Source organism: Oncorhynchus mykiss, unplaced genomic scaffold, assembly GCF_013265735.2.
Source record: "Oncorhynchus mykiss isolate Arlee unplaced genomic scaffold, USDA_OmykA_1.1 un_scaffold_432, whole genome shotgun sequence".
NCBI classification, from domain to species: Eukaryota; Metazoa; Chordata; class Actinopteri; order Salmoniformes; family Salmonidae; genus Oncorhynchus; species Oncorhynchus mykiss.
Window position 1 is genome coordinate 80,653 of NW_023493879.1, and position 20,544 is coordinate 101,196.

At 49.9% G+C, this 20,544-nt stretch overlaps 8 protein-coding genes and 2 pseudogenes across 8 annotated transcripts; all 10 read right to left on the reverse strand.

The window, feature by feature from the left end:
• Positions 1-35: 35 nt before the first annotated feature.
• LOC118956978 (histone H4) lies at positions 36-724 on the reverse strand. Its single transcript, XM_036974271.1, has one exon. The coding sequence runs from the start codon at positions 406-408 to the stop codon at positions 97-99; it is 312 nt and encodes a 103-aa protein (XP_036830166.1). The 5' UTR covers positions 409-724; the 3' UTR covers positions 36-96.
• A 4,291-nt stretch (positions 725-5,015) lies between these two features.
• Positions 5,016-8,230, reverse strand: LOC118956941 (histone H1-like). Its single transcript, XM_036974235.1, has 4 exons — positions 8,216-8,230; positions 7,137-7,694; positions 6,998-7,048; positions 5,016-5,369 (listed from the first exon to the last, which is right to left on the reverse strand). Exons 1-4 carry the CDS (start codon positions 8,228-8,230, stop codon positions 5,031-5,033), a joined length of 963 nt encoding a protein of 320 aa, XP_036830130.1. The 3' UTR covers positions 5,016-5,030.
• Positions 5,539-6,360, reverse strand: LOC118956946 (histone H2A). Its single transcript, XM_036974240.1, has one exon. The coding sequence runs from the start codon at positions 6,299-6,301 to the stop codon at positions 5,915-5,917; it is 387 nt and encodes a 128-aa protein (XP_036830135.1). The 5' UTR covers positions 6,302-6,360; the 3' UTR covers positions 5,539-5,914.
• A 651-nt stretch (positions 8,231-8,881) lies between the features above and the next one.
• On the reverse strand, positions 8,882-9,364 carry LOC118956947 (histone H2B). Its single transcript, XM_036974241.1, has one exon. The coding sequence runs from the start codon at positions 9,308-9,310 to the stop codon at positions 8,936-8,938; it is 375 nt and encodes a 124-aa protein (XP_036830136.1). The 5' UTR covers positions 9,311-9,364; the 3' UTR covers positions 8,882-8,935.
• A 555-nt stretch (positions 9,365-9,919) lies between these two features.
• On the reverse strand, positions 9,920-10,231 carry LOC118956942 (histone H4). The gene has a single exon (XM_036974237.1). It carries the CDS (start codon positions 10,229-10,231, stop codon positions 9,920-9,922), a length of 312 nt encoding a protein of 103 aa, XP_036830132.1.
• A 3,941-nt stretch (positions 10,232-14,172) lies between these two features.
• On the reverse strand, positions 14,173-14,986 carry LOC118956945 (annotated as a pseudogene).
• Positions 14,987-15,037: 51 nt separating this feature from the next.
• On the reverse strand, positions 15,038-15,535 carry LOC118956948 (histone H2A). The gene has a single exon (XM_036974242.1). It carries the CDS (start codon positions 15,453-15,455, stop codon positions 15,069-15,071), a length of 387 nt encoding a protein of 128 aa, XP_036830137.1. The 5' UTR covers positions 15,456-15,535; the 3' UTR covers positions 15,038-15,068.
• A 561-nt stretch (positions 15,536-16,096) lies between these two features.
• Positions 16,097-16,718, reverse strand: LOC118956943 (histone H1-like). Its single transcript, XM_036974238.1, has 2 exons — positions 16,472-16,718; positions 16,097-16,425 (listed from the first exon to the last, which is right to left on the reverse strand). The coding sequence occupies exons 1-2, from the start codon at positions 16,716-16,718 to the stop codon at positions 16,097-16,099; spliced, it is 576 nt and encodes a 191-aa protein (XP_036830133.1).
• Positions 16,719-18,025: 1,307 nt separating this feature from the next.
• LOC118956949 lies at positions 18,026-18,502 on the reverse strand (annotated as a pseudogene).
• Positions 18,503-19,051: 549 nt separating this feature from the next.
• LOC118956944 (histone H4-like) lies at positions 19,052-19,363 on the reverse strand. Its single transcript, XM_036974239.1, has one exon. The coding sequence runs from the start codon at positions 19,361-19,363 to the stop codon at positions 19,052-19,054; it is 312 nt and encodes a 103-aa protein (XP_036830134.1).
• Positions 19,364-20,544: the final 1,181 nt, after the last annotated feature.

The following is a 20,544-nucleotide window of genomic DNA, read 5'->3' on the forward strand; positions in this document are numbered from 1 at the left end:
CGATAATGGATTTGACCCTTTTGAAGCGGATGTGGGTGGCTCTTAAAAGAGCCTTTGGGTTCAAGTCGGGATGTTGACGTTCCGAGAAGAGTGCGTTTAACCGCCGAAACCGTACAGGGTGCGTCCCTGGCGTTTCAGAGCGTAGACCACGTCCATGGCCGTAACGGTCTTCCTCTTGGCGTGCTCGGTGTAGGTGACGGCGTCACGGATCACGTTCTCAAGGAACACCTTCAGGACACCGCGGGTCTCCTCGTAGATCAGCCCGGAGATACGCTTCACGCCGCCACGGCGAGCCAGACGGCGAATGGCGGGCTTGGTGATTCCCTGGATGTTATCGCGGAGAACCTTACGGTGACGCTTAGCGCCTCCTTTTCCGAGTCCCTTGCCGCCTTTACCTCTTCCAGACATCGTGTGTTCGCTAGCTGAGTTCAAGTGAATTAATGACGTAATTTTCGGTGCTCGGGTGCTCTTATTATCTGCGTTTGGTGGACCTGATTGAAGCCAGTGGCACAGAAAGCGCGCGCTTTTGCCTGGCCTCTGCTGCAAAGGGGAGGGCAGGGCGTTCGTTCTAGGGAACAATGGAGGAAGAAGAAATCAAAGCTACTTACTTACATGCGCGGGAAACACACTCAAATACTGAGCTATGTTGAACACAAGGCCCAACTGTGATGTCCCACTCTTCACATGATTGGTGTGTTCTACTTGTTGTTGTTGTTGCACCTGATTCAACTCTTTCAATCAGCTGTGCCTCTCCAGGGCTACCACAAAAAATGGCTACTCTACCCTGCCTGGAGTTGGGAAACACTGGAACTAGTAGGATTCAACCCACTGCAGTTGCCAGTCACACCTAATAGAGATAGGCGTTAAAACCTCAAATAGTGTCACAAGTACAAAGGAGAAACAAAGTGCAACATACGGGAAAACAAATACACAAGGAATGCCACAAACCCTATAAGGGGTCCGTAATGTCACCTCAGCAGTCATGTAGCTCTTGAAGGCCATGTAATAACGTCATTCTTCTTTTTCTTCCCTAGACAGGATCCAGGTGGCCATGGGAAGGGTGGTGATACCTCTGCAAGCTGAAACGCAGTAAAACATTCCTCAGACACCCACCCAACACACACACAATAAAGGGATCATTTTCCTATGCGTACAGAGGTGATAGGGATGTGCAAATATTGTATGGTACGTTTTTTCAAAAAAACAATAACATAGCCTTATATTACGGAAATAGTGGTATGAGGTGGATCCTTTATAGGCCAGAGAGCCTCAGCTGTTGCATTGAATGATCTCAACAGGTCATTTCAAAGGGGACAAATGAGGCCCAAGGGCACATACTGGCGATTGACCAATCGGTGCAGTTGATTCACATCTCAGATGTGACTAGGTATCATCTTACAACTTATTGTTGCCATAATTGTCTCTTACGTGCACTTAGTGGCTGCCGGCCCTCGGTTTAGTACATCGAGCAACAGAGGTTGCCTTTTAGGAGAATGACTGACAAGCGTTCAACTAGCTGGGATGCAGCTAGTGTCATCAAAGCACTTTGTCATAGCAAGTTAGAAGAAATAGGTTAAGGTTACGAAAAGGCTTAGGCTTACCCCAAATGTCACGTCCGTTCGTAGCTGTACTCCGTGTAGGCACAACAAGTCATCACACAGAGAGCACACTTGAAGCACAACTGCACTGCCTGGAAGGCCGCAACGGACTGAATTGGAATCCCTCAAACAGCACGCTAACTACATTCCGCTTTATGATGTCACAGTCAGCCCCTCGGAACACTGGTCCTCAACAATCTCAAACACCTTGGATACCCAAGCCAAACATTCTCGAATCACTCACATTCACAAATCAACCAGGGCGAAGAAGGCTGCCAGGAATTGAATGCTGAAAAGCTAACCTCCCTTCACAGAGCAACATCATAGGACTGGGAGTTTGTGTTCAACAGCTTGCGTTCCCCTATTATCAAGGGCTTAGTTCCTCTATAGGCTACAGTGCAGATACTTCACATGCAGAGTACAACAACAAATAACAGAGGGCCTGTTACCACACCCTATAGGCTAGGAGTTGAACTTGGACCACAATGACATTGGTAGTAATTAGCCTGCAGCATAATGACAGCTCCCTAACGGGGACATAAAGTGGAAATGGAAGTGCGACACATAGAGGAAAAGTCCTAATCCTAATCAAATAGACACATTTTTTTTAAATTTTTATTTTTATTTATTTCACCAGGTAGGCAAGTTGAGAACAAGTTCTCATTTACAATTGCGACCTGGCCAAGATTAAGCAAAGCAGTTCGACACATACAACGACACAGACTTACACATGGAGTAAAACAAACATACAGTCAATAATACAGTATAAACAAGTCTATATACGATGTGAGCAAATGAGGTGAGATAAGGGAGGTAAAGGCAAAAAAAGCCCATGGTGGCAAAGTAAATACAATATAGCAAGTAAAACACTGGAATGGTACATTTGCAATGGAAGACATGTGCAAAGTAGAAATAAAAATAATGGGGTGCAAAGGAGCAAAATAAATAAATTCATTAAATACAGTAGGGAAAGAGGTAGTTGTTTGGCCTAAATTATAGGTGGGCTATGTACAGGTGCAGTAATCTGTGAGCTGCTCTGACAGTTGGTGCTTAAAGCTAGTGAGGGAGATAAGTGTTTCCAGTTTTCAGAGATTTTTGTAGTTCGTTCCAGTCATTGGCAGCAGAGAACTGGAAGGAGAGGCGGCCAAAGAAAGAATTGGTTTTGGGGGTGACTAGAGAGATATACATACACCTGTTTAGCAGATGTCGGGAAATGCTTGTGTTACTAGCTCCAACAGCACAGTAAGATCTAACCATGTTCCAACATTCCACACAATACACCCAAATGCAATTGGAATACATCAATATATGGACGAGCAATGTCAGACCGTCCGTAGACTAACATACCTTACAATACAATACTTTATATATCCACATGACATGAGCTATGCAAACCACCTCCACGTTAGGAATGTGCCCAGTGATATCTAACAAAAACACACACCTCCGTGGAACCCACATGGCAAGACAGGAAGGAAGACATGCAGGAGTGCTCATGAAGAAGACCGGAATCATCTCCAATCAAGTGAACAATGTCAAAGGAATAGGGCAAGTCATATAGATAGGGAGGCATTTCACCGCCACCCGCTGGACCACAAGTCATTTTGCCAACACTGGCTCATCATTCAAAGCCACATAGGGAGGGATCTTAACACCACCTGCTGGATCAGAAGTGCCACTCACAATGGCCACACAGACCATTTCTCCCTCAACCTGATGCAATTGTCACAACAAGTATGTGCTCAAAATCAAACATTAACTACAACAGATCATCAAATAGGCAAACACATGCTCATGTAGAGTACCTCAAATTATACAGTTACTTTGTCACCAAAGCTAATCTGTCATTCATCTACAAATACATGCTCTTCTAAAGCCACAATGCAATGTTCACATGGTACATTTCATTTCTTACAATCTATGTCACTATTACTTCATTTGACTGCTCTTAAATCATATTCACTTAACCCTTTTCTTCACCTGCTGATTTTCTGCTGCTTTTGTCTCTTGCAGATTTGGACGTCATGTGAATCTATGTTTCTCAAGTATCAAAAGAGAGTAAGTTACATTGACCTACTTTATGAAAAACGGAATGGTACTTTTCTCTCTAGCCTAGTGCACTCTTTATCTGTAAGCTCCCCTACTGGTGTAGGTAGCTAAAAAAAAAAAAGGTACAGATGCCAGTACCCCATGTAGCCTATAGAACTTGATCTCGACGACCACATTTTACACCAATGCACCCCGACAATCGGTTGGTGGTCGGGAATCAAGTGGATGATTCTGGGACCAATTACAGGATGAGGGGTGTACTGAACTGTGCCTATAGCATGTCAAAAATCCCTCCAACGGGAAATAGGCCTTGGCAAATGGCCAGGGGCGCTGTCTTTTTCAGCACCACGGAGCTCCGCTATTACCTGTCTCATGAGTGAAGATGCAACAGCAGACAATTCCTGCTCTTTTTGTCCTGAGATGACACACTTTAGCCGTGTCATTGCTGCATTTAACTGGCAAGCCTGTATTTAGGGCCTTTTACTTTGTCGTATCATTTGGTCAAGGGGTTTCGATTCCTCAGCAAATCTTCTTGGAAAAATGAACTAAATCCCACATCAGAAGTCGACTTCAAATCACGCCAAAGACACACGACTCTACTCTACTTTTTTTCGACCACCTTTCACTTGCGCCGGACAGAGATATATCATTTTACTTTCAATAGCTTAGTCAGTCGCATGAATTATGGGGTGCACACAGCTAACGTTGTAATGATCGGATCAAAACATGGATTTTTGGGGCCATCGAGGAATGTCACATGGGCCAGAAATCATTGAATGGCCATTTTCACAAAGGAATAGACAGACTCTAGCATGTTACATTCCAAGAGCAATTGGAATCGAAAAAACACAACGTGCCCCACTTGGGGACCCGAGGACCGAGTTTGGGAAACGCTGGCCTGAAGATCAAATACCAATAGGGAGCCACTATGACGTGCTCACCACGCTGACAGTACCAGCGTTTAACCACTAGATGGCCTCCGTGCTCCACGGTAAACTTTTCCCATCTCATCAGCGGCACTTTCAAAGTCAGTTGTTCTTAGCTACATAGTGACCATTTTTGACACTTTTTGCCCTATATCATTACTATCACTCATTACTGCTAGTGTATTTTTCCCCTCTTCTACTCTAGGCATACATCTAATCACATATAAGAGAGCGTTATTGAAACGACTCAAGTCAGTTAAGAACCAACTCTTATTTACAATCACGGCCGGTGGTGATACAGCCTGGAATCGAACCACGGTCTGTAGTGACTCGAGAACAGGGAACATACACGGTGGGAAAGGGGCGTGTACAAATGGAACAATTGTGCCTTTTTGACTGAAATATGGAGGTGGCTCTTAAAAGAGCCTTTGGGGGATTTTGGAGATCAGGTCATCGTTTATGCGCGCTCTCCGCGAATACGACGGGCCAGCTGGATGTCCTTGGGCATGATGGTCACCCTCTTGGCGTGGATGGCGCACAGGTTGGTGTCCTCGAACAGGCCGACCAGGTAAGCCTCGCTTGCCTCCTGCAGGGCCATCACTGCGGAACTCTGGAAGCGCAGGTCGGTCTTAAAGTCCTGGGCAATTTCTCGCACCAGGCGCTGGAAAGGCAGTTTGCGGATCAGCAGCTCAGTGGACTTCTGGTAACGACGGATCTCTCTAAGAGCCACGGTGCCGGGCCTGTAACGGTGAGGCTTCTTCACGCCGCCGGTGGCCGGGGCGCTCTTGCGCGCAGCCTTGGTGGCGAGCTGCTTCCTGGGTGCTTTGCACCGGTGGATTTGCGAGCGGTTTGCTTGGTTCTGGCCATGGCGCTAGCTAGCTTCCTTCTTTCACAGTCGGAGTATAGCCTCAAAATGCCTATGTGAAGTTTATAAAGCCGGCAGCGGCGTCTGCTCATTGGTCACCATCTCCGCACCGCCCTGATTGGCCCGTTGCGGAGGCCTCCTCCGCCGCCCATTGGACGGGAGGCTCGGCCTCTCCGTGCCGCCCCAAAATGCAACCCCCACCCTCGCCGAGGCGCGCTTGGGTCTTTTGTTAGGGCCGCGAGCAACGTTACACTTGACGCGCAATAATGCTCTCATTCTAGCCTACTAGTTGTTATCCTTCATTTAGGCCTCATGTGGGCACTTGATACGGTGCCGTCTATATGTGTGTGTATCTAACACGCCAAATAATTGGCCAGGCATAGAAAGGACACTTTGCGCTTTTGTTGAGCTAGGTGGTTGGCTCTTAAAAGAGCCTTTGGGGGTTGAGTAGTCAAGTTGCAGCCGCACCAGCGATTTTACTTGGCTTTGACGGCCTTCTCAGTCTTCTTGGGGAGCAGCACTGCCTGGATGTTGGGCAGAACACCACCCTGCGCGATGGTCACGCCGCCAAGCAGTTTGTTCAGCTCCTCGTCGTTACGGACTGCCAGCTGCAGGTGACGGGGGATGATACGAGTCTTCTTGTTGTCACGGGCAGCGTTTCCGGCCAACTCCAGGATCTCAGCAGTCAGGTACTCGAGCACTGCGGCCAGGTACACTGGTGCGCCAGCGCCCACACGCTCGGCGTAGTTGCCTTTACGCAGCAGCCTGTGCACACGGCCCACGGGGAACTGGAGCCCGGCACGGGATGAACGTGTCTTTGCCTTCGCCCTGGCCTTGCCTCCGGTTTTGCCTCTTCCGCTCATATTGGTAGCTTCAGTATGTCACAGAAAGTCTGAATGAGCCGCTGGCCACCTCGAGAGTCTTACTTTATACCTCGCCACAAAAGCCATCGATTGGCCACCGGACCGGTGTGGCCTTATCCAATTGGAGTGAGGGAGGGACAGACAGACAGGCAGTCAGCCCTAAGCCCGCCCCCACCCACCCGCCCGCAGGCAGGCAGGCAGCAGAGTGACGAGGGCTAGGCTACTCTGTTTCCCTCCGACTTTTGTTACTTTTTCACGTTGGCGGGAGCGCCAAAGTGACAACTCAAATCACTGAAACATGTATCAATCAATTCGAGAGTGGCTCATAATACAAATGGCTGCTGTCCAACCCACTATAGTATGTATGCTTATTATTATCAGGATCAATGTGACATGCCAATTTCTAACACATCACAACAATGTTGACTGGTGAGGGTGCTGCACTCTTGAGTGACAAATGTAAAGCCATTTAGCCACTCCAAAATGTGGTGCGTAAAAGTCATTCATTTCATTTCTTTTGCACCACGGGTAGGTAGGTGGAATGGAATGACATGCGCTTTTATGGAAAGAGGTGGGTGGCTCTTAAAAGAGCCTTTTGTGGTAACAACATGTGTCGAGTAGAAAGAACACTGTTTGTAATAGGTTTTACTTCTTCTTGGGGGCTGCCTTCTTGGCCTTGGCCGCCTTGGGCTTGGCGGCTTTGGGCTTCGCTGCCTTGGTAGCCTTCTTGGGGCTCTTGGCCGCTTTCTTGGCCGCTGCGGCGGGCTTCTTCACCTTCTTTGGGCTCTTGGCGGCCTTTTTGGGTGTAGCGGGCTTCTTGGCCTTCTTGGGGGACTTCTTTGCGGGCCACGGCCTTCTTGGCTGCTACCTTCTTGGGCTTCTTGGCGGCGGCGGGCTTCTTGGCGGCCACCTTCTTAGCTTTGGGGGCTGCGGCTTTCTTGGCGGGCTTCTTTGCCTCGACGGCCTTCTTGTTGAGCTTGAAGGAGCCGGAAGCACCGGTGCCCTTAGTCTGGACCAGGGTGCCCTTGGTGACGAGGCTCTTGACGGCGATCTTGACACGGGAGTTGTTCTTCTCCACGTCGTAGCCGCCTGCCGCCAGAGACTTCTTGAGCGCGGCCAGGGACACGCCGCTCCTCTCCTTGGAGGCGGACACCGCCTTGACGATGAGCTCGCCTACGCTGGGTCCCGCTTTCTTGGGCTTGGCTGCTGCCTTCTTCTTGGGTGCCTTGGCCGGCGCGGCGGCGGCGGGTGCTGGTGCGACTTTCTGCCATGTCTGTCGTTCGGTCCGGTAAACACACACACTTACAACACTACGGTAGTCTGTGAGGAGGAGTACTTTGCTGTAGACGCTGCTCTGCGCTATTGAAGCTCCACACCGTGCAGGGGGCTGGCCCTTAAACGCGACATGAGAACCATGTAGACTCAAGCCACCCAGCTCGGCTTCTCCGGGCTGGCCAAATGCTCTTTCACTTGTGTTTTCTGGTCGCCAATATCGGGCCAAAAGTCACCGACGGAGCCGCGTTTTTTGGCCCAAAAGCGAACGGCCCAGCGAGCAGACTTGTGTCCGTTCAGAATAAAGTCATGTGGGCTGCAGAAGCCCCGTGCATTTTGCTGCGACTCGCTCAAAACCTCACCGTTCGACTGTCGGGTGGAGCGGTGCGCACTGCTTTTCCTGTGCTATTTGTCTCCTAAATGGCCTAAAAGTGCATCCGATTGCGAGCACCATTGATTGTGGAGTGAGCCGAGATGTCTGGCAAGGGAATCAAATGGTTTGGCGTCCCCTGATGTGCTCCTTGGTGTTTTAAAGGAGAGCTCTTTTGGGGACCTTAAAACACATGCACTTGTGAGGCCTGGCTGAGACTAGTTTTCACGTTGTATTCGTCATGTGTCCAGGAGGCAAACGAGAAATAATACACTGTCCAACGACATGCTTACTTGCACTTTGTGTGTGTGTGTGTGATGTTTTATTAGTATGAGTTTATTAGTTGGATTTGGAGCCTGTGTGTTTTCTTGTGCTAGGTAGTCTCTCTCTCTGTCTGTGTGTCTCTTTCAAAAGCGTGTCAGAGAGAGAGAGAGAGAGAGAGAGAGATAGGCTTGTGGCCTTCTCGCAGTCCTTCCTCGCTTGACTCCGCAGCGTGACTCACTCGTGCCGGTCTTTGTGTCTGTGGGTCTTGGTGTCTGGCTGTGCGGCCGGCGCTATGGAGGCTGGCGCCCCATGTGCTTGTCCGCCCTGATATAGGCCTAGAGAGAGAGAGATTTGGAGCCTCTTCTTCTCTCTCCTCCTCCCTCTTGTACAGGTGTGTGTAAGGGATGTGAAACGGCTAGTTTCAATCGGTGACGTCACTTGCTCTGAGACTGTTGTTGATGATGTGTGCAGAGGGTCCCTGGTTCGGCCTAAAGTTATACTGTTACACAGGCTCCGGTCATCGGAGCACGAGTGGAATCCCACTCACTGTGTTATACTGCCATGCACACATTCCTACCCTGTTCATGTCAGCATCATTTATTCCCTCTCCCCCTTTTTGACATGTCCTCCACACACACACACACATATATGGATTTGCTTTTTTCACTGACAGGTTGGGTGGCTCTTAAAAGAGCCTTTGGGTTACTACAGCACTCCAAATGGGCTGTTTACTTGGAGCTGGTGTACTTGGTCACGGCCTTGGTGCCCTCGGACACTGCGTGCTTGGCCAGCTCTCCGGGGAGCAGCAGGCGCACTGCGGTCTGGATCTCCCTGGAGGTGATGGTGGAACGCTTGTTGTAGTGGGCCAGGCGAGACGACTCTCCGGCGATACGCTCGAAGATGTCGTTCACGAACGAGTTCATGATTCCCATGGCCTTGGAGGAGATGCCGGTATCGGGGTGGACCTGCTTCAGGACTTTGTACACGTAAATGGCGTAGCTCTCCTTCCTCGACTTTCGGCGTTTCTTGCCGCCTTTCCCTGCGGTCTTGGTGACGGCTTTCTTGGAGCCCTTCTTGGGCGCGGACTTTGCTGGCTCGGGCATGATGCTGATGTCTCGCTGCTTCTCACAAACGAATGAGGGGGTGGAGAGCCCTTTCCCTCTTATGAAGACGAAGCTAAGCTAATTCGCCGGCCGTGGACACACCCCTGCTTTCTCATAGGCGCCCCTGCCATTTGCCCAGTGGAGCTGAGCGCGCATAAGAGCCTTCCACTCAGAGGCTTGCTTCCCTAACAAAGACCATAGCCTATGCTCTGTCACTGGTGGGGAATGGTGTGTTTCCAAAAAAGTCCTACAATGGCCAAAAATAAGGCTCCCCTTTTTGGTACTTGGTGGGGATTTCCCAGCCGTGGTGCCTTTATTTCGGGTGTCTCGTAATACGACTGTACGCAAAGCCTGCACTGAACATAGCCTCCCTCCTGTCATGAACACTCCCTCCCTGTCCACTCAAGAGTGGCTCATGGTTTAATACGACTGTAGGCAAAGCCTGCACTGAACATAGCCTCCTGTCACGAATACTCCCTCCCTGTCCACTCAAGAGTGGCTCATGGTTTCCTACGATAATGGATTTGACCCTTTTGAAGCGGATGTGGGTGGCTCTTAAAAGAGCCTTTGGGTTCAAGTCGGGATGTTGACGTTCCGAGAAGAGTGCGTTTAACCGCCGAAACCGTACAGGGTGCGTCCCTGGCGTTTCAGAGCGTAGACCACGTCCATGGCCGTAACGGTCTTCCTCTTGGCGTGCTCGGTGTAGGTGACGGCGTCACGGATCACGTTCTCAAGGAACACCTTCAGGACACCGCGGGTCTCCTCGTAGATCAGCCCGGAGATACGCTTCACGCCGCCACGGCGAGCCAGACGGCGAATGGCGGGCTTGGTGATTCCCTGGATGTTATCGCGGAGAACCTTACGGTGACGCTTAGCGCCTCCTTTTCCGAGTCCCTTGCCGCCTTTACCTCTTCCAGACATCGTGTGTTCGCTAGCTGAGTTCAAGTGAATTAATGACGTAATTTTCGGTGCTCGGGTGCTCTTATTATCTGCGTTTGGTGGACCTGATTGAAGCCAGTGGCACAGAAAGCGCGCGCTTTTGCCTGGCCTCTGCTGCAAAGGGGAGGGCAGGGCGTTCGTTCTAGGGAACAATGGAGGAAGAAGAAATCAAAGCTACTTACTTACATGCGCGGGAAACACACTCAAATACTGAGCTATGTTGAACACAAGGCCCAACTGTGATGTCCCACTCTTCACATTGATTGGTGTTGTTCTACTTGTTGTTGTTGTTGCACCTGATTCAACTCTTTCAATCAGCTGTGCCTCTCCAGGGCTACCACAAAAAATGGCTACTCTACCCCTGCCTGGAGTTGGGAAACACTGAACTAGTAGGATTCAACCCACTGCAGTTGCCAGTCACACCTAATAGAGATAGGCGTTAAAACCTCAAATAGTGTCACAAGTACAAAGGAGAAACAAAGTGCAACATACGGGAAACAAATACACAAGGAATGCCACAAACCCTATAAGGGGTCCGTAATGTCACCTCAGCAGTCATGTAGCTCTTGAAGGCCATGTAATAACGTCATTCTTCTTTTTCTTCCCTAGACAGGATCCAGGTGGCCATGGGAAGGGTGGTGATACCTCTGCAAGCTGAAACGCAGTAAAACATTCCTCAGACACCCACCCAACACACACACAATAAAGGGATCATTTTCCTATGCGTACAGAGGTGATAGGGATGTGCAAATATTGTATGGTACTTTTTTCAAAAAACAATAACATAGCCTTATATTACGGAAATAGTGGTATGAGGTGGATCCTTTATAGGCCAGAGAGCCTCAGCTGTTGCATTGAATGATCTCAACAGGTCATTTCAAAGGGGACAAATGAGGCCCAAGGGCACATACTGGCGATTGACCAATCGGTGCAGTTGATTCACATCTCAGATGTGACTAGGTATCATCTTACAACTTATTGTTGCCATAATTGTCTCTTACGTGCACTTAGTGGCTGCCGGCCCTCGGTTTAGTACATCGAGCAACAGAGGTTGCCTTTTAGGAGAATGACTGACAAGCGTTCAACTAGCTGGGATGCAGCTAGTGTCATCAAAGCACTTTGTCATAGCAAGTTAGAAGAAATAGGTTAAGGTTACGAAAAGGCTTAGGCTTACCCCAAATGTCACGTCCGTTCGTAGCTGTACTCCGTGTAGGCACAACAAGTCATCACACAGAGAGCACACTTGAAGCACAACTGCACTGCCTGGAAGGCCGCAACGGACTGAATTGGAATCCCTCAAACAGCACGCTAACTACATTCCGCTTTATGATGTCACAGTCAGCCCCTCGGAACACTGGTCCTCAACAATCTCAAACACCTTGGATACCCAAGCCAAACATTCTCGAATCACTCACATTCACAAATCAACCAGGGCGAAGAAGGCTGCCAGGAATTGAATGCTGAAAAGCTAACCTCCTTCACAGAGCAACATCATAGGACTGGGAGTTTGTGTTCAACAGCTTGCGTTCCCCTATTATCAAGGGCTTAGTTCCTCTATAGGCTACAGTGCAGATACTTCACATGCAGAGTACAACAACAAATAACAGAGGGCCTGTTACCACACCCTATAGGCTAGGAGTTGAACTTGGACCACAATGACATTGGTAGTAATTAGCCTGCAGCATAAATGACAGCTCCCTAACGGGGACATAAAGTGGAAATGGAAGTGCGACACATAGAGGAAAAGTCCTAATCCTAATCAAATAGACACATTTTTTTAAATTTATTTTTATTTATTTCACCAGGTAGGCAAGTTGAGAACAAGTTCTCATTTACAATTGCGACCTGGCCAAGATTAAGCAAAGCAGTTCGACACATACAACGACACAGACTTACACATGGAGTAAAACAAACATACAGTCAATAATACAGTATAAACAAGTCTATATACGATGTGAGCAAATGAGGTGAGATAAGGGAGGTAAAGGCAAAAAAGCCCATGGTGGCAAAGTAAATACAATATAGCAAGTAAAACACTGGAATGGTACATTTGCAATGGAAGACATGTGCAAAGTAGAAATAAAAATAATGGGGTGCAAAGGAGCAAAATAAATACATTCATTAAATACAGTAGGGAAAGAGGTAGTTGTTTGGCCTAAATTATAGGTGGGCTATGTACAGGTGCAGTAATCTGTGAGCTGCTCTGACAGTTGGTGCTTAAAGCTAGTGAGGGAGATAAGTGTTTCCAGTTTCAGAGATTTTTGTAGTTCGTTCCAGTCATTGGCAGCAGAGAACTGGAAGGAGAGGCGGCCAAAGAAAGAATTGGTTTTGGGGGTGACTAGAGAGATATACATACACCTGTTTAGCAGATGTCGGGAAATGCTTGTGTTACTAGCTCCAACAGCACAGTAAGATCTAACCATGTTCCAACATTCCACACAATACACCCAAATGCAATTGGAATACATCAATATATGGACGAGCAATGTCAGACCGTCCGTAGACTAACATACCTTACAATACAATACTTTATATATCCACATGACATGAGCTATGCAAACCACCTCCACGTTAGGAATGTGCCCAGTGATATCTAACAAAAACACACACCTCCGTGGAACCCACATGGCAAGACAGGAAGGAAGACATGCAGGAGTGCTCATGAAGAAGACCGGAATCATCTCCAATCAAGTGAACAATGTCAAAGGAATAGGGCAAGTCATATAGATAGGGAGGCATTTCACCGCCACCCGCTGGAGCACAAGTCATTTTGCCAACACTGGCTCATCATTCAAAGCCACATAGGGAGGGATCTTAACACCACCTGCTGGATCAGAAGTGCCACTCACAATGGCCACACAGACCATTTCTCCCTCAACCTGATGCAATTGTCACAACAAGTATGTGCTCAAAATCAAACATTAACAAACAATCATCACAAACACATATTAGAGACTGACTGGATCTTCATTCATCACAAGACACCTCAAAGCCACAATGCAATGACTCAGTCACTAGACTGCTCACTCACTTAACCCTGCCACCACAGACGTCATTTCTTGTTCTCACATCAACCTACTTTATGATGCTTTTCTCTCTATAGTGCATCAAAGCAAGGTAGCTGTACAATGCCAGTAAAGCCTCAAACATTACACAGACTCAATCAAGTGGAGATCACCATTACAAAGGGGTGTAAACAGACTCAATTAAATACAGGGGCAGCACTCGGAGGCCTGTCTCAAGGACAACAGAGACTAGACACACTGACTGGCATGTAGACTTTGTCGTAGAAGGGGTTTCGATCTCAGCATCTTCTGGACATTCCAAGGAGCTCTAATGCGCCGGAAGAGATCGAAATGAATTACACAAGCGTGCCCAAAACATGGATTTTTGGGGCGGGAATGTCACATGAGGATGGCCGAGTCTTTTGGCAATTGAATCGAACGTGCTTGGGGCCTCAAGATCAAATACCAATAGGGAGCCACTATGACGTGCTCACACGCTGACAGTACCAGCGTTTAACCACTAGATGGCCTCCGTGCTCCACGTTAACTTTTCCCATCTCATCAGCGGCACTTTCAAAGTCAGTTGTTTTAGCTACATAGTGACCATTTTTGACACTTTTTGCCCCTATCATTACTATCACTCATTACTGCTAGTGTATTTTTCCCCTCTTCTACTCTAGGCATACATCTAATCACATATAAGAGAGCGTTATTGAAACGACTCAAGTCAGTTAAGAACCAACTCTTATTTACAATCACGGCCGGTGGTGATACAGCCTGGAATCGAACCACGGTCTGTAGTGACTCGAGAACAGGGAACATACACGGTGGGAAAGGGGCGTGTACAAATGGAACAATTGTGCCTTTTTGACTGAAATATGGAGGTGGCTCTTAAAAGAGCCTTTGGGGGATTTTGGAGATCAGGTCATCGTTTATGCGCGCTCTCCGCGAATACGACGGGCCAGCTGGATGTCCTTGGGCATGATGGTCACCCTCTTGGCGTGGATGGCGCACAGGTTGGTGTCCTCGAACAGGCCGACCAGGTAAGCCTCGCTTGCCTCCTGCAGGGCCATCACTGCGGAACTCTGGAAGCGCAGGTCGGTCTTAAAGTCCTGGGCAATTTCTCGCACCAGGCGCTGGAAAGGCAGTTTGCGGATCAGCAGCTCAGTGGACTTCTGGTAACGACGGATCTCTCTAAGAGCCACGGTGCCGGGCCTGTAACGGTGAGGCTTCTTCACGCCGCCGGTGGCCGGGGCGCTCTTGCGCGCAGCCTTGGTGGCGAGCTGCTTCCTGGGTGCTTTGCCACCGTGGATTTGCGAGCGGTTTGCTTGGTTCTGGCCATGGCGCTAGCTAGCTTCCTTCTTTCACAGTCGGAGTATAGCCTCAAAATGCCTATGTGAAGTTTATAAAGCCGGCAGCGGCGTCTGCTCATTGGTCACCATCTCCGCACCGCCCTGATTGGCCCGTTGCGGAGGCCTCCTCCGCCGCCCATTGGACGGGAGGCTCGGCCTCTCCGTGCCGCCCCAAAATGCAACCCCCACCCTCGCCGAGGCGCGCTTGGGTCTTTTGTTAGGGCCGCGAGCAACGTTACACTTGACGCGCAATAATGCTCTCATTCTAGCCTACTAGTTGTTATCCTTCATTTAGGCCTCATGTGGGCACTTGATACGGTGCCGTCTATATGTGTGTGTATCTAACACGCCAAATAATTGGCCAGGCATAGAAAGGACACTTTGCGCTTTGTTGAGCTAGGTGGTTGGCTCTTAAAAGAGCCTTTGGGGTTGAGTAGTCAAGTTGCAGCCGCACCAGCGATTTTACTTGGCTTTGACGGCCTTCTCAGTCTTCTTGGGGAGCAGCACTGCCTGGATGTTGGGCAGAACACCACCCTGCGCGATGGTCACGCCGCCAAGCAGTTTGTTCAGCTCCTCGTCGTTACGGACTGCCAGCTGCAGGTGACGGGGGATGATACGAGTCTTCTTGTTGTCACGGGCAGCGTTTCCGGCCAACTCCAGGATCTCAGCAGTCAGGTACTCGAGCACTGCGGCCAGGTACACTGGTGCGCCAGCGCCCACACGCTCGGCGTAGTTGCCTTTACGCAGCAGCCTGTGCACACGGCCCACGGGGAACTGGAGCCCGGCACGGGATGAACGTGTCTTTGCCTTCGCCCTGGCCTTGCCTCCGGTTTTGCCTCTTCCGCTCATATTGGTAGCTTCAGTATGTCACAGAAAGTCTGAATGAGCCGCTGGCCACCTCGAGAGTCTTACTTATACCTCGCCACAAAAGCCATCGATTGCCACCGGACCGGTGTGGCCTTATCCAATTGGAGTGAGGGAGGGACAGACAGACAGGCAGTCAGCCCTAAGCCCGCCCCCACCCACCCGCCCGCAGGCAGGCAGGCAGCAGAGTGACGAGGGCTAGGCTACTCTGTTTCCCTCCGACTTTTGTTACTTTTTCACGTTGGCGGGAGCGCCAAAGTGACAACTCAAATCACTGAAACATGTATCAATCAATTCGAGAGTGGCTCATAATACAAATGGCTGCTGTCCAACCCACTATAGTATGTATGCTTATTATTATCAGGATCAATGTGACATGCCAATTCTAACACATCACAACAATGTTGACTGGTGAGGGTGCTGCACTCTTGAGTGACAAATGTAAAGCCATTTAGCCACTCCAAAATGTGGTGCGTAAAAGTCATTCATTTCATTTCTTTTGCACCACGGGTAGGTAGGTGGAATGGAATGACATGCGCTTTTATGGAAAGAGGTGGGTGGCTCTTAAAAGAGCCTTTTGTGGTAACAACATGTGTCGAGTAGAAAGAACACTGTTTGTAATAGGTTTACTTCTTCTTGGGGGCTGCCTTCTTGGCCTTGGCCGCCTTGGGCTTGGCGGCTTTGGGCTTCGCTGCCTTGGTAGCCTTCTTGGGGCTCTTGGCCGCTTTCTTGGCCGCTGCGGCGGGCTTCTTCACCTTCTTTGGGCTCTTGGCGGCCTTTTTGGGTGTAGCGGGCTTCTTGGCCTTCTTGGGGGACTTCTTTGCGGCCACGGCCTTCTTGGCTGCTACCTTCTTGGGCTTCTTGGCGGCGGCGGGCTTCTTGGCGGCCACCTTCTTAGCTTTGGGGCTGCGGCTTTCTTGGCGGGCTTCTTTGCCTCGACGGCCTTCTTGTTGAGCTTGAAGGAGCCGGAAGCACCGGTGCCTTAGTCTGGACCAGGGTGCCCTTGGTGACGAGGCTCTTGACGGCGATCTTGACACGGGAGTTGTTCTTCTCCACGTCGTAGCCGCCTGCCGCCAGAGACTTCTTGAGCGCGGCCAGGGACACGCCGCTCCTCTCCTTGGAGGCGGACACCGCCTTGACGATGAGCTCGCCTACGCTGGGTCCCGCTTTCTTGGGCTTGGCTGCTGCCTTCTTCTTGGGTGCCTTGGCCGGCGCGGCGGCGGCGGGTGCTGGTGCGACTTCTGCCATGTCTGTCGTTCGGTCCGGTAAACACACACACTTACAACACTACGGTAGTCTGTGAGGAGGAGTACTTTGCTGTAGACGCTGCTCTGCGCTATTGAAGCTCCACACCGTGCAGGGGGCTGGCCTTAAACGCGACATGAGAACCATGTAGACTCAAGCCACCCAGCTCGGCTTCTCCGGGCTGGCCAAATGCTCTTTCACTTGTGTTTTCTGGTCGCCAATATCGGGCCAAAGTCACCGACGGAGCCGCGTTTTTGGCCCAAAAGCGAACGGCCCAGCGAGCAGACTTGTGTCCGTTCAGAATAAAGTCATGTGGGCTGCAGAAGCCCCGTGCATTTTGCTGCGACTCGCTCAAAACCTCACCGTTCGACTGTCGGGTGGAGCGGTGCGCACTGCTTTTCCTGTGCTATTTGTCTCCTAAATGGCCTAAAAGTGCATCCGATTGCGAGCACCATTGATTGTGGAGTGAGCCGAGATGTCTGGCAAGGGAATCAAATGGTTTGGCGTCCCCTGATGTGCTCCTTGGTGTTTTAAAGGAGAGCTCTTTTGGGACCTTAAAACACATGCACTTGTGAGGCCTGGCTGAGACTAGTTTCACGTTGTATTCGTCATGTGTCCAGGAGGCAAACGAGAAATAATACACTGTCCAACGACATGCTTACTTGCACTTTGTGTGTGTGTGTGTGATGTTTTATTAGTATGAGTTTATTAGTTGGATTTGGAGCCTGTGTGTTTTCTTGTGCTAGGTAGTCTCTCTCTCTGTCTGTGTGTCTCTTTCAAAAGCGTGTCAGAGAGAGAGAGAGAGAGAGAGAGAGAGATAGGCTTGTGGCCTTCTCGCAGTCCTCCTCGCTTGACTCCGCAGCGTGACTCACTCGTGCCGGTCTTTGTGTCTGTGGGTCTGTGGTGTCTGGCTGTGCGGCCGGCGCTATGGAGGCTGGCGCCCCATGTGCTTGTCCGCCCTGATATAGGCCTAGAGAGAGAGATTTGGGCCTCTTCTTCTCTCTCTCCTCCTCCCTCTTGTACAGGTGTGTGTAAGGGATGTGAAACGGCTAGTTTCAATCGGTGACGTCACTTGCTCTGAGACTGTTGTTGATGATGTGTGCAGAGGGTCCCTGGTTCGGCCTAAAGTTATACTGTTACACAGGCTCCAGTCATCGGAGCACGAGTGGAATCCCACTCACTGTGTTATACTGCCATGCACACATTCCTACCCTGTTCATGTCAGCATCATTTATTCCCTCTCCCCCCTTTTGACATGTCCTCCACACACACACCACCATATATGGATTTGCTTTTTTCACTGACAGGTTGGTGGCTCTTAAAAGAGCCTTTGGGTTACTACAGCACTCCAAATGGGCTGTTTACTTGGAGCTGGTGTACTTGGTCACGGCCTTGGTGCCCTCGGACACTGCGTGCTTGGCCAGCTCTCCGGGGAGCAGCAGGCGCACTGCGGTCTGGATCTCCCTGGAGGTGATGGTGGGAACGCTTGTTGTAGTGGGCCAGGCGAGACGACTCTCCGGCGATACGCTCGAAGATGTCGTTCACGAACGAGTTCATGATTCCCATGGCCTTGGAGGAGATGCCGGTATCGGGGTGGACCTGCTTCAGGACTTTGTACACGTAAATGGCGTAGCTCTCCTTCCTCGACTTTCGGCGTTTCTTGCCGCCTTTCCCTGCGGTCTTGACGGCTTTCTTGGAGCCCTTCTTGGGCGCGGACTTTGCTGGCTCGGGCATGATGCTGATGTCTCGCTGCTTCTCACAAACGAATGAGGGGGTGGAGAGCCCTTTCCCTCTTATAAGACGAAGCTAAGCTAATTCGCCGGCCGTGGACACACCCCTGCTTTCTCATAGGCGCCCCTGCCATTTGCCCAGTGGAGCTGAGCGCGCATAAGAGCCTTCCACTCAGAGGCTTGCTTCCCTAACAAAGACCATAGCCTATGCTCTGTCACTGGTGGGGAATGGTGTGTTTTCCAAAAAGTCCTACAATGGCCAAAAATAAGGCTCCCCTTTTGGTACTTGGTGGGGATTTCCCAGCCGTGGTGCCTTTATTTCGGGTGTCTCGTAATACGACTGTACGCAAGCCTGCACTGAACATAGCCTCCCTCTGTCATGAACACTCCCTCCCTGTCCACTCAAGAGTGGCTCATGGTTTAATACGACTGTAGGCAAAGCCTGCACTGAACATAGCCTCCTGTCACGAATACTCCCTCCCTGTCCACTCAAGAGTGGCTCATGGTTTCCTACGATAATGGATTTGACCCTTTGAAGCGGATGTGGGTGGCTCTAAAAGAGCCTTTGGTTCAAGTCGGGATGTTGACGTTCCGAGAAGAGTGCGTTTAACCGCCGAAACCCGTCAGGGTGCGTCCCTGGCGTTTCAGAGCGTAGACCACGTCCATGGCCGTAACGGTCTTCCTCTTGGCGTGCTCGGTGTAGGTGACGGCGTCACGGATCACGTTCTCAAGGAACACCTTCAGGACACCGCGGGTCTCCTCGTAGATCAGCCCGGAGATACGCTTCACGCCGCCACGGCGAGCCAGACGGCGAATGGCGGGCTTGGTGATTCCCTGGATGTTATCGCGGAGAACCTTACGGTGACGCTTAGCGCCTCCTTTTCCGAGTCCCTTGCCGCCTTTACCTCTTCCAGACATCGTGTGTTCGCTAGCTGAGTTCAAGTGAATTAATGACGTAATTTTCGGTGCTCGGTGCTCTTATTATCTGCGTTGGTGGACCTGATTGAAGCCAGTGGCACAGAAAGCGCGCGCTTTTGCCTGGCCTCTGCTGCAAAGGGGAGGGCAGGTTTCGTTTCTAGGAACAATGGAGAAGAAGAATCAATCTACTTACTTACATTCGGCGGGAAAACACACTCCAATACTGAGCTATGTTGAACACAATGCCCAACTGTGATGTCCCCTCTTCACATTGAATTGGTGTTGTTCTACTTGTTGTTGTTGTTGCACCTGATTCAACTCTTTCAATCAGCTGTGCCTCTCCAGGCTACCACAAAAATGGCTACTCTACCCCCCTGCCTGGAGGTTGGTGAAACCTGAACTAGTAGGATTCAACCCACTGCAGTTTCAGTCACACCTAATTAAGATAGGCGTTTAAAACCTCAATAGTTCACAAGTACAAAGGAGAAACAAGTGCAACATACGGGAAACAATACACAAAGGAATGCCAAACCTATAAGGGGTCCGAATGTCACCTCAGCAGTCCATGTAGCTCTTGAAGGCCAATGTTAATAACGTCATGCTTCTTTTTTCTTCCCTAGACAGGATCCAGGTGGCCATGGAAGGGTTGTGATACCTCTGCAAGCTGAACGCAGTAAAACTTCCTCAGACACCCACCCAACACACACACAATAAAGGGATCATTTTCCTATGCGTACAGAGGTATAGGGATGTTCAAATGTTGTATGTACTTTGTTCAAAAAACAATACATAGCCTTATATTACGGAAGAGTGTATGAGGTGGATCCTTTATAGGCCAGAGAGCCTCAGCTGTTGCATTGAATGATCTCAACAGGTCATTTCAAAGGGGACAAATGAGGCCCAAGGGCCATACTGGCGATTGACCAATCGGTGCCGTTGATTCACATCTCAGATGTGACTAGGTATCATCCTTATCACCTTATTGTTGCCATAAGTGTCTCTTACCGTGTCACTTGTGGCTGCCGGCCCTCGGTTTAGTACTCGAGCAAACAGAGTTGCCTTTTTAGGAGAATGACTGACAAGCGTTCAACTAGCTGGGAGGCAGCAGTGTCATCAAAGCACTTTGTCATAGGCAAGTTAAAGAAATAGGTTAAGCTTACGAAAAGGCTTAGGCTTACCCC